Raw genomic sequence first — 13,346 nt, forward strand, 5'->3', positions numbered from 1 at the left:
CAAATCTTATCTCCTCGTTCTCTCTGGGAGAACTGTATATCTATACATTTGAACCCCCTTTCACATCTATTTGTTACTTTTCTCAGTAACCTTTCTTGCTGTTTTAATATAATTCCAGACTATGTTTGATACCACACAGCAATATCCTTCCACTGCAGCTGCATTAGCCACTGAGTTGTTCTAATGCAGGTATCCAATCAGAGACCAGTGCAGTGACCTGAGCTGATGTAAAGCAATCTGTCTGCCACGGCCGGAGGATAGTCTGTTACATAACAGTTAGCTATAGGAGATACCTAAGGACCAGAGTGAGTCACATGTTCATTGCAGTCACCATCGTGGTGTTCATATAACTAATAAGATAACAAGGAGCTTTTCAGAGAAATGTGTATTAGTTACCTTGCCTGTGGACTTCACCCCCTTCCACACACAGAAATACACCATCACCCAGACGGCCGCCAGGCACAGCAACAGCTCCCAGTTGATGGATCCTGGGTAGTCCAGCCCTTGTGAGATGTTCAGCACCTTGTTCCTGGAGGGGGGAGGGGGGGGGTCATAGAGTAAAACTATATGAAAACATGCGTTTGTCTCAGTTACAGGATAGAAAATGAACGGCATGATGCTCTACTCCTGTAACAAAAGTCTGCCCTTTGTCCCCAATAAAAGCTATGTCAGTCAGTAACACCATTTGGCATTTTCTACCTACAGCCATGACAAAGGCACTTATGTCCCTGCACATGCCATAAGGGAGAGTGGGAACAAACACTCTGGTAGTCATGGACAAAGGGGATCACATGAGAACATTAAAACGTGATGACCTCGATGACCATCAAAGAGAACTATGATGAGGACTAGAGGAACAGAGAGGGATGAAGAACTGGGCCGAGGACAAATGAGATTCCAAATCAGAACACTAACCAGTTCTGTCACACTGCTCTTTAAAAGCAGAGCATTCAAAGGCCACTCATTTTTTTATTTAACCTTTATTTAACCAGGTAGGCTAGTTGAGAACAAGTTCTCATTTACAACTGCGACCTGGCCAAGATAAAGCAAAGCAGTGCGACAGAAACAACACAGAGTTACACATGGAAAAAACAAACATACAGTCAATAATACAATAGAAAAAGTATATATACAGTGTGAGCAAATGAGGTAGGATAAGGGAGGTAAGGCCATAAATAGGCCATAGTGGCAAAATAATTACAATTTAGCAATTAAACACTGGAGTGATAGATGTGCAGAAGATGAGTGTGCAAGTAGAGATACTTGGGAGCAAAACAAATAAAATAAATAACAGTATGGGGATGGGGTAGTTCGATGGGCTATTTATAGATGGGCTGTGTACAGGTGCAGTGATCTGTGAGCTGCTCTGACAGCTGGTGCTTAAAGTTAGTGAGGGAGATATGAGTCTCCAGCTTCAGTGATTTTTGCAGTTCGTTCCAGTCATTGGCAGCAGAGAACTGGAAGGAAAGGCGGCCAAAGTAGGAATTGGCTTTGGGGGTGTCCAGTGAAATATACCTGCTGGAGCGCGTGCTACGGGTGGGTGGTGCTATGGTGACCAGTGAGCTGAGATAAGGCGGGGCTTTACCTAGCAAAGACTTATAGATGACCTGGAGCCAGTGGGTTTGGCGACGAATATGAAGCGAGGGCAGCCAACGAGAGCATACAGGTCGCAGTGGTGGGTAGTGTATGGGGCTTTGGTGACAAAATGGATGGCACTGTGATAGACTGAATCCAATTTGCTGAGTAGAGTGTTGGAGTCTATTTTGTAAATGACATCACCGAAGTCAAGGATCGGTAGGATAGTCAGTTTTACGAGGGTATGTTTTGCAGCATGAGTGAAGGATGCTTTGTTGCGAAATAGGAAGCTGATTCTAGATTTAATTTTGGATTGGAGATGTTTAATATGAGTCTGGAAGGAGAGTTTACAGTCTAACCAGACACCTAGGTATTTGTAGTTGTCCACATATTCTGAGTCAGAACCGTCCAGAGTAGTGATGCTGGACGGGCGGGCAGGTGTGGGCAGCAATCGGTTGAAGAGCATGCATTTAGTTTAACTTGCATTTAAGAGCAGTTGGAGGCCACGGAAGGAGAGTTGTATGGCATTGAAGCTCGTCTGGAGGTTAGTTAACACAGTGCCCAAAGAAGGGCCAGAAGTATATAGAATGGTGTCGTCGGCGTAGAGGTGGATCAGAGAATCACCAGCAGCAAGAGCGACATCATTGATATATACAGAGAAAAGAGTCGGCCCGAGAATTGAACCGTGGCACCCCCAGAGGCCCGGACAACAGCACCCCCATAGAGACTGCCAGAGGTCCGGACAACAGGACCTCCGATTTGACACACTGAACTCTGTCTGAGACGTAGTTGGTGAACCAGGCGAGGCAGTCATTTGAGAAGCCAAGGCCATTGAGTCTGCCGAGAAGAATGTGGTGATTGACAGAGTCGAAAGCCTTGGCCAGGTCGATGAATACAGCTGCACAGTAATGTCTCTCATCGATGGCAGTTATGATATTGTTTAGGACCTTGACCGTGGCTGAGGTGTACCCATGACCAGCTCGGAAACCAGATTGCATAGCGGAGAAGGTATGGTGGGATTCAAAATGGTCGGTAATCTGTTTGTTAACTTGGCTTTCGAAGACCTTAGAAAGGCAAGGTAGGATCGATATAGGTCTGTAGCAGTTTGGGTCTAGAGTGTCTCCCCCTTTGAAGAGGGGGATGACCGCGGCAGCTTTCCAATCTTGGGGATCTCAGACTATACGAAAGAGAGGTTGAAGAGGCTCGTAATAGGGGTTGCAACAATTTTGGTGGATAATTTTTCATGCTGTGGACCAATTACTAAAATCCCTTTTCAAAGTGACGACTTGCAAAATATTTCAAATAATTAACTGTGACAAATAACAATGTTTTATTCTTAGAACTTTCGGCACAGACGTCAGTTCAACGTCTAGTTTTGATATAATAGTGTGTTTTTCCATTGGGATAGAGGAAGTAAAGAACTTACTCCCAGAATTCAATAATGGGAGAACGCCCATCTGCCAGCTCCTCACATGTCATGTTGCCATAGGTAGTGTTGCCAATGGTGCCATTCAGGCAGTCTTCATGATGAAAGATCTCGATGCAGCTGGGCGTGTTCCAGGGGTTGTCACAGGTGGACCAGGGCAGGGTAGCGTTGAAGGACTTGATGAAATAGTAGAAGGCCCAGGCTAGGACCATGATGTAGTAGGTGTTACAGAAGAACACTATGACCATGGAGGCATACCCCAGTCCTGGAGGAATAAGGAGCAATTCAACAGTTTAGTGTTCAGCACTGAAGAAACAAACAGAGCTTACTTATACGTTAATGTCAATTTTGTAAGAAACATTGGAGCAGTCTTGATTTTTATGTAACGAAGGTGTATCAATTCTTAGAATAAAGCGATAGAGGAATACATAGTAAATAGGCCACAGCTGTGAATGTCTGCAAACTGCCTTTCTATTCCAAAGGATCAGTTAAAAGACTTGACAAATGGCTGTACAAATGTTTCAGAGCAGCCACACAAACTGCTGAGAGAGCAAAATGTTCAGTACCTTTAAATAGAGGTGCGATGTTCCACACGTTGATGCTGCCAGCCTTCATAAACTGTCCCAATGCAATCTCCAGGAAGAATATAGGAATTCCCCCAACAACCCCAATGATGAGGTAGGGAATCAGAAACACTCCTGTGAGGGACAAACAGACAGGTGTTCAATGGAACAGTAGAGTAATGCACCCCTTGGGTCACTATGGGGGATGTATGAGCTGCACAACGCATTAGGATACCCATTATTAAACCACCATCTTATGTTCCCTAAAGAAAACATCACTCTGCGACATCAAATGGTAACAAGGATGCAACATAAAACCTTCTACCTTATAGTCTATGCAGCTATAGTTGGTGTTCTCATTACATTTTAATAGCTTTAAAATTATTCTTAAAGAGGTAAAGCAAGCCCCACAACTTTACTTCATGTAAAGTTACCATCTAGTTACATTTTAATGGCCTTATATAACTGGGTGTGAGCAGGATGTGCATATTTCAGTCTCATCCACTAATTGGCACAGAAGGGGAGTCCATTTTATCGGTGAAAACACGCATGCTCACCTCACCCCTCCTACGTCTGCCTACACTTCAGTATGTTCAAATGTGACTGTGATGCTGTTTGCTGCATTGGCTTGCATCAAACAGGATCTAGGAGCACGGCAAACCATCAACAGTAATAACGCCATGGCTGACTGATTCCAAATGAACATCAGCAGCGGTAGCGGCTTAAGACTGACTGGGGGGGTGGAGCAAGGAAGGAGGCGGAAGGGGCGGTGGGAGGAGGGGGAGGGAGGGGTGGTGGGAGGGGAGGGAGGAGTGGTGGGAGGAGAGGGAGGGGTGGTGGGAGGGGAGGGAGGAGTGGTGGGAGTAGAGGGAGGGAGGGAGGGAGGGAGGGAGGGAGGGAGGGAGGGAGGGAGGGAGGGAGGGAGGGAGGGAGGGAGGGAGGGAGGGAGGGAGGGAGGGAGGGAGGGAGGGAGGGAGGGAGGGACAGGGGGCTTTGCAGTGGTAGTCAGCTCCTGCTTCAGCCTATAACGCAGATTATCCATTGAACAATGTGCTGCACTGAATGAAGCTGAGATGACGTCACCTTCAGCCCAGAGGTCTCCTGATAGGCTGACATCGAGCGCCGGGGAGGGCCATGGGCTGCGTTATAAAAAGCACCACCCGTTGTGTAACGTAGGCTCTGCAGGCTAGTGGAAACAGCCAATTCCTCCCTGACAGAAAAGAGACATGGATGCGCAGAAGCAAAGGCTCTCCTTTGTGAAGAGGATGGGGTTGACAACCCAATCTGAATTAGCAATGGGGACTCTCAGCATGTAAACCAGCCTGAGAACACAATCACAATCCCTTCATACAGTTCAACACATATCTAGGGTGTGACTGAAAGTAACACATAATAGCACCTCTATTAAAGGAAAGACGTGTGAACAGCTACAGGGTGTGATTCAAGGCTAAAGCAGTTTCTTTAAGAGGAGACTGTTGCCATTACTACTGTATTGAAGACGCCTGACAAACTCAGTCAGATTGGGGAACTGCACGCACTATACACCACTGACCTGAAAGAAAGATTCCAGCATCAGAGGGAAGAATAGCTTCTCTCTCTCTCTCTCTCTCTCTCTCTCTCTCTCTCTCTCTCTCTCTCTCTCTCTCTCTCTCTCTCTCTCTCTCTCTCTCTGTCTCTCTCTCTCTCTGTCTCTCTCTCTCTGTCTCTCTCTCTCTGTCTCTCTCTCTCTCTCTCTCTCTCTCTCTCTCTCTGTCTCTCTCTCTCTGTCTCTCTCTCTCTCTCTCTCTCTCTGTCTCTCTCTCTCTGTCTCTCTCTCTCTCTGTCTCTCTCTCTCTGTCTCTCTCTCTGTCTCTCTCTCTCTCTCTGTCTCTCTCTCTCAAGCATCTATAAAATGTGTAGTCATGTGGGCTTTGTGAGGGCTGATGTAAATGGCTGTTCATTTGGAAACAAAGCATTTGCTATAGAAGCAGCGGCAGTGATTATGTGTGAGAGTGTACACACACACACCCACCCACACACACACACAAAACACACAACAGTCGCAGAGACAGTCGCAGAGACAGACACAGGACCGACTCAGTGACGGCATGCCGATGAGTCAGACAGACGCTGCCTATGGCGCAGAAGGGGAAGGAGCTACGTAGTGCGTCGTGACTCCAGTCAGAGCTAGCAGAGCCACTGAGGCATTCCAGCCTGTCAGGAGACAGGAACCTGACTGAGATTCTGCTCAGCCTCTTAATTAAACAGTTAGATAGCAGATATAGAGAGAGTGTAGTGAAGTGGGGGAGGAGAGGATAGGGGAGGAGGATGGTGAGAGAGGGAGAGAAAGAGAGGAGCTATTTGTCCACAAGATGCTACTCCCCTGTTAATGGCATCTCCCACTGAGGTAATGTTGTTACCACTGGTGAACATGCTAGTTATGTGATTATGGTGAACAAGGTCCTGCCTGGCTGGTAGATGCAATCACCTCACCATATAGTGATTATGTATGATAATTACTGATACTGTAATTCTCTTTTCAATAAATGGCCATCTTTAATTAACAAAAAATGCTAATGAATTACAAAACTTCTACATGTTTTCAGAGAAAACACAATATTTGGTATACTTAACTTTTGGGGAAGTTATTCATAGTACCCCGAGGAAGGCTCACATTTAAACTGAGTCACACAAATAGAGAACCAATTCAGGTACATATGGCATGTGCTAAGCTTTCTAATCTTGATTAAGTAAGTGTCGGGAGCAGCTCTGAACGCTAAGTATTGACAGGCCTTTGAATCCCTTTCTCTGGTTAGTTGAGTGAACTAACAGGAGCAGCTAATGCAGCATATAGCAGTACAACTGAGGTTGGTTAGACCAGGTGGAATCTCTTGTGGACAGACTACATAAATCTAAAAAATAAATTACACTCGATTTTTGTTCTGGGTTAACCAAGAATAGAGCAGCAGGTGCATCATTTTGGGCCCTGCCTATATCAACCTTCAAAACACTGACCAAGCTCCAATGGGACACGTGTGGACTTGGATTTGACTTATTGTTGTGGTGTACATGACAATATATAAATACTCCCCTACACCTAGGGTTGCAAAATTCCAGGAACTGGTTGGAGGATGCTGGATTTCCTGCTTATTCCTTCCTGAGTCCGGGAGTCCTCCAACTGAGATTTCAGGAAACCAGGAAATGTATTGAAAGTTCCCAGAATTTTGCAACCCTACATACACCCTCCCCCCCCCCTAACATTCACATGGAAATGGTATCTTCTATGCACAGATGCAATCTCTTGTATGGTCCTGCGATATTACTCCTGAAGCAACAACAAAACAATTGCAAATTGTATTGATTTGTAAATGACAATGTGCTATGCTGTCAAAATCACACAATAATTGTCATTCATCTCTTATTTTGTGAAGCTTAGCTTTCCCCTACAACTGAGTACCCTACTTTACATGTTGCTCATGAAGCCTGATTTTCAACTCCCAAGAGAGCCAGTAAACTTGGACAGATCACCCTTTGGTCATCTCCATGTTAGTGGATATGTTGTTTACAATGAGATTACGGCACAAGAGATTGGCACACCTCTTTAAAGCACAGTTGGTTGTTGCCAGACGTGCTTGTTCATCCAAAAAAAGAAATAACTGCAGTGTCCTAAATTCGGGAATAGAATAGATTAGCTTACATTTCAAACATCCCCTTCATTCATGTGCTTCGTTCAAGCAGAGATACCATGTATGTTACTTCATTATAATGACTACACACCCCACACTGCAAAGATCACCACAAAACCTAAATTGCGTCCCAATATTCTCTCCTTTTCTCCCAAAGTGTGCACTTGTTTACTTCCCCTCATGGATTTGAAAGGTAATGAATGGTATATAGAAACTCCCTCTCTAGCCCATGCCTATGTAACAGTATAACTTTAGACCGTCCCCTCTCCCATACCGGGGCGCGAACCAGGGACCCTCTGCACACATCAACAACAGTCACCCACGAAGCATCGTTACCCATCGCTCCACAAAAGCCGCGGCCCTTGCAGAGCAAGGGGAACCACTACTTCAAGGTCTCAGAGCAAGTGACGTCACCGATTGAAACACTATTTAGCGCGCACCACCGCTAACTAAGCTAGCGTTTCACATCCGTTACACCTACACCAATCCAATGCGTTTACATTTGTAGGGAACAAGTACACAGTGCACACCGTAGAAAGGAGAGATTATTGGAAGGCAACCATATTGAACATGAATTCTCTCTGCTGCACTACACCAGCATAAACATCATTCAGAAAAGCTGTGCAGGGTGTAATTGGTCTTATCTAAACGCCAGGTCAGAGAGCACACAGACATTTGCCCGAACGCATTGCTAACCTGAGGTGACATCATGTAGTATAGCGTTACATATATCCCCAGAGCATTGAGCTGACCTAACTGGGGGTTATAGCCTACCATTCCCTGCCTGAGGCTGAGCCATATCCCAAACAACACTGCACCGGACCGCACCATGCCACACCGAACAACACCAAACCACACCGAACCACACCAAACCACACCAAACCACACCCCACCACACCAGCTCCCAGTCAGAGAAAGGAGATTAAAAGATTAACAGACACTCTTCATAATCGCCCGTCCACGTGGGGTGAGGAGATGATGTCACTCGGGGCAAAGGGCCAGCGTACTGTAACCCTGCGGTCTGCGCATCACACCCGCTCAGATGCTGGACTCACTTGCAAAAGGCAAGCCACCATGATGGTTGATAGTGTGACGTACACTGATTAGACACTGTGCCAAAGAGCATTATTCTGCTAAAAACAAATTGCTGGATAACTAAAGCTGACAGAAAATAAACTTTACAGATTGCTGTGTAAAAAGATAAATTCATAAACATTAATTCAACATTATGTATTATTTGACAAAAGAGGGCAAATGACTAAGTGTTTGACTTGGACCCAACTGGAAGCCCACTCTGTCTGACAATCCCTTTACGGTTTTGATTCAAAAGAAGGCCTAAAAACAACACAAAGACATACTCAGCCTGCCTGACACCGTGCATGACCTTATCTGATGACCGAAATAAGAAACATACGCTTCTGACAATATTCACTGCAGTGTAATGCCAAAGGGCCTTATTGGTGGGTAGTAACATGGCTTAAATGTTCGGGTCCTTTGCTCTGACGAGAACACATAGTCCGCTGCACGGCTGCAGACACACTGCCAAGGACAATCAGAGAGCTCACTGCAGAGCTCGTAAATCTACAGGCTGTAAGGCTGCTGTCTGACTGGGTGCTACCTGCTGCTGCTGAGCAGGCCAGGCTACGCAGTACAGTACTGCCCTGGCTAGAGAGAAGGCAACCCCATCACAGAAGAACCCTAAAATCCCACAGCTCCCAGACAAACTCTCAGAGAAGAGTTATCACCTGTGCTGCGTGCTATGAACCCATATACTGAACATGTGTTTATGGATGTGACAATAGGATAGTTACCGATGTGGTCGTTGATAGATATGCCTTCTCTCTATTTGAAAGGAGCACAAAGAATGGTGAATATTGTAAAAGGTATGATGGTGATAGGCAACTGTACTTTGAGTAGACGGTCTATGTCGTTATATTGCTTTGATAGTATAGACAAGTCAGATTCTAAAACTTCAGAAAAATTGCCATCAATACAGACTACAATGTACAGAGACACCAGTCATAGAATGTTTGACAATGCTTCCTGACAGGTAAAGAAGATACTTGCACTTGGCAAATACATTTATGTTTGTATTATAACACGTCAAAATAGGCAAATATAAAGATTTTGACAAGAATGTCCTTGCGATGACAGCAGATGATTTGCCATGGCAACTAATCCACCTGTCATGTTACAACTGATGGGAATAGGAAAGAGATTTAAAAGAGACTTAAACCCAAGTCTCACTTGAATGAGGGATACCGTCAAATTAGAAAATGAAATTCATCCAATGTACCTGGGCATTAAACACCCTCACAGTGCATTGTTGTAGTTGAGGGATGGCAGAGATGCCATCTCATTAGATCTACTCTGCAGCAGCTTGGTTCTGTCTGTGTGAACAAGACCTTTTCAACTTGGGCAGCTTGACTTGATTTGGCAGAACCCTGCAGGGGTCTCCAAGGAAATTTACACAAATCCAGAGACACACACTGAGTCTGGCAACCTGAACTAGGAGAACATCTTCATGTTACCTTGGAGCTCCGAGTTGGGGGTAAAACAAGTATTTTTTAAGAGGAAAATTTAAGGGATCACCCAACGCTCGCTCCTGTCTCTTTAACATGTCTCTTTTCTCTCACTGTCAGGTCACGACTGAAGCTCTTTGTTTTTTTTACAGAATTGATGTTTTCTCTTACAGTTCCCACCAGCTGGTCGCCGTGCCCTTTCCTTGCCCACCACCGGTAAGGTCAACCTGAACCGCCTCAGAGATATCCTTTATCCAAATAGTTGGATGGATACATAGAAACATTATCCCAGATGATGTTGCTCCTGGATCCCAAGTGTAATAATAACACCAAGCGGAGCCCTAATACCATTTTTAGCCTGGGAGATTCAGAGGAATTTCATTCTTTACTCAATTTCTTTAACTCTATACACAAACCAAATATTTGTGTAGCATATAGTCAGTATTTATTCAGGTTCACCTCTCTGGTTTCATTTTTTACACTAAATATATATTGTTACTCTGGAGATCCTGAGCTATCTGGAAGCCGAAACACCATACGTTCACTGACAGACAGTGATGAATTCCACTTTGTTTTTCATAATATCCCTCCATATCGATCACTGTCTAGATACTCTATTAAAAAAAGATAGTGCATGGTTATGTAGTTTTGTTCAAATAGCCACGTATTTTAAACCCCCAAAAATACACATTTTCAGTGAGACAGCATCACTTATTCAGTGAGACAAATCCTTCATTCATTGAGTACATTTTAGCTGCTGTCCAGATGATTGAGGGCACATGGAGACGGCTATTTCACTGAGGCAGATACACTATACCTCTCTTTGATCACACACTCATATTTTAGACAGACCTCATCATTATACTATTGTAGCGATGTTTAGTGAACGCCCTCATCTCGAACCCAGGTCTCCCAGCCCATGAGCAGACCTGCTAACCACTGCTCCAATAGGGATGATCTATTTTGGGGGGTGGGATCATAACAGGCCTACCCAGGCAAAGTTTGTTACACTATCCCCACCATTCAGGAGAGCGTGTCCCCACGCTTCACTATACCAAGTCCCTCACCTGTGCACACCTCTCCAATGGCCCCTAAGGCACAATCCCACCACAGACACCAATGTAGCGAAATTTGCAAACAGCAACAGTGTAAAGGCCCTTCCTGGTCTCAAACCTGGGTCTCCCAGCCTGTAAGAAGACTCGCTAAGGGTGTCGAAACAGGCCTATCTAGGAAAGGTTTATGAAGGACTTGCCAGTAGAGTGTATCACAAAGTTTTCTCAATAAATGCAATTTCAATCTAATGAAACTACAAGAAGATCCAATTGTTTGTTCCACTGAGTTTATAGATCCGAACCTGGTCTGAGATGTTAAGCTGGTAATGGTATTGTTTTTTGTCCATTTCAATGGACAAAGCTGTGTTCACCATCAAGTCTACACACAGGTTTCTATTGACAGCAGTAAGTCATGTTTTAATGTAGTCTTTATTACACAAACTAAATTATGTTTTGATGTGGGAACAAAACTGTAATTTCCATGTTGTTTCACAGCCAATCTATCCAAGCACTGTGTATGATGAATGTATAATCTCTTTAAATTTAGACTATTCTCATCTGTAAATGGACAAATCAGTTGAATTATACTTGTTGTTAAATTACTATTATTATGATTATATATATATATATATATATATATATATATATATATATATATATATATATTTGTTTTGCATATGGCAATCAATTTGACACAAATGATAATGATAATACAGTGGCAATGTGAGTTCTGTTCTGACATTCTCCAGCAACATGATGTGTATATAAATGCTATACAGGACTCAACCACATCCACCCCCGTCACACAGCGTCATACGCAGGCCCATATGTGAGGTATGACCTGACGCTCTGATCAAGGGTAGAGAACGGTGTACACTGTGCGATAATCTTCACGATGAACAGCCAGTAGAATAGATAGACAGCCTGAACTGGCGTTAAAATATATCAAGGTGGGCACTGTAAGCGATATTGTCTCTCTGTAATACCGTTTCTGATATGAACTAAAATAATTGTGTGGGTAAGAATGTGAGCTACTGCTATATGAGATGCCTGCAGTGCCCTCACAGGAGCTGATCATATGATTATTGCTTTGGATGCTATGACGTCTATACAATTCCTCACATAGACATCTCAAGGCAACATGCTATTCGCTCAGCCACATTTTCTATTGTTTTAGGGAATTTTTATTATGGGACAGGAGAGCCATCAGCCCTATAGGGATTTCAGTATTTTGTGTTTAGATTTTTACTGGTTTATTTAGGCTACTGGTTAACTTACCTCCACCATTTTTGTAGCATAGGTAAGGGAAGCGCCAGACGTTTCCCAGCCCTACAGCGAAGCCGACGCAGGACATGATAAAATCCATCTGTCTGGTCCATTGCTCTCGTTCGGGATACCCTGGCACTGGTTTCTCCACTGACGACATCGTGCCAGGTGTGGCTCCGCATCCTGCCCCGTCAGTTCCACCAATGAGGCTTCCGTTCACGCCAGCTTGGTGCCCGTTTCCGTTCGGAATGAGGTGACCCTTTTTCTCCTCCCCGAGGACCACGTTCACAGCACAGCAGTCAGTTTCGAATGCAGGTTTCTCCATGCCAATTACGCACTTGTAAACAATGCACCCTCAATTTCCCACTAACACTGAGGAGGAAACCAGTGAAAAGATCGGTGACGATTCAGGACAATAGATACAGCTTTCTTAAGCTTTTATTCGTTCGGGTCGATTTCCCTGGACCCGAAGATGGTCCTTTGTTCTTCTTCTGGCAATCCTATGGGAATAGGATCTGATTTATTTCCCCTTTTTAATTTAAGGGTATGATAAGTCACTTGAATAGGTATAATTTGTATCTCTATTATCGTATAGCAATGTCAAACGCGCAACGATGAGACGGAGATCAGAATTAAATGTTTATTACATTTGAGGTGTATAAAAAATAAAGGACACTTGCCCCCAAAGAAAATCACCGAATTTGAGAGCACCTTCAAAAACAATCTACGAAACACTTGAATGTGAGTCTGAAGAATCGCATGGGAACTTATCTCTCAAAGAGGAGACGGGTGTCGAGGCGAAAAACTCAGCGGGCTTTGCGCGCGCTCGATGACGAATGTAACGGAATTACATTCGTGGTTTTGTCTTTAGATTCCGAGGCTAGATCATCCTGCTCCTTGGCTTCATTCGCTTCGGAAAAATACTGACAATATGATAGGTCTATCGCGGTTATCCTTAGCTACTCTCTCTTGGTGCACTGTATGACAATTAACTGAGCCTGCAGCTGCGCGCAGCTTTAAAAGGGTTGGTGCGGCGGCGATGGTACTGAGGCGCACGTCACTTGGATTTCATCCCTCCCCCATCCTTAAGGACACAGTTGCCTTATCAGTTGTATTAGCTCTGTTGCAACGAATATCAGGAAATTATTAAGACGCGCATTCAACATTGTCTAGCCTACGAGGGCGATAATTTATGTCAATATTGCAGGTGCACTGATATTGTGTGCCTGCCAAAAGCACGGAATATAGAACTGGGGCTCTGCTGTTCAATGGCATGA

At 44.4% G+C, this 13,346-nt stretch overlaps 1 protein-coding gene across 1 annotated transcript in view; it reads right to left on the reverse strand.

Moving 5' to 3' along the window:
- The window catches only part of slc6a8 (solute carrier family 6 member 8), a 28,529-nt gene extending 15,430 nt beyond the window's left edge, over positions 1–13,099 (reverse strand). Inside the window, exons 1-4 of the mRNA XM_020459503.2 lie at positions 12,082–13,099; positions 3,568–3,699; positions 3,002–3,266; positions 397–529 (exon numbers count right to left, since the gene is read on the reverse strand). Of these exons, the coding sequence (XP_020315092.1) occupies positions 397–529; positions 3,002–3,266; positions 3,568–3,699; positions 12,082–12,394 (843 nt within the window). The 5' untranslated portion in view covers positions 12,395–13,099. The remainder of the gene's footprint in view (positions 1–396; positions 530–3,001; positions 3,267–3,567; positions 3,700–12,081) is intronic.
- Between the last annotated feature and the right edge of the window lie 247 nt (positions 13,100–13,346).

This window comes from Oncorhynchus kisutch, linkage group LG24 (genome assembly GCF_002021735.2).
Source record: "Oncorhynchus kisutch isolate 150728-3 linkage group LG24, Okis_V2, whole genome shotgun sequence".
Classification (NCBI taxonomy): Eukaryota; Metazoa; Chordata; class Actinopteri; order Salmoniformes; family Salmonidae; genus Oncorhynchus; species Oncorhynchus kisutch.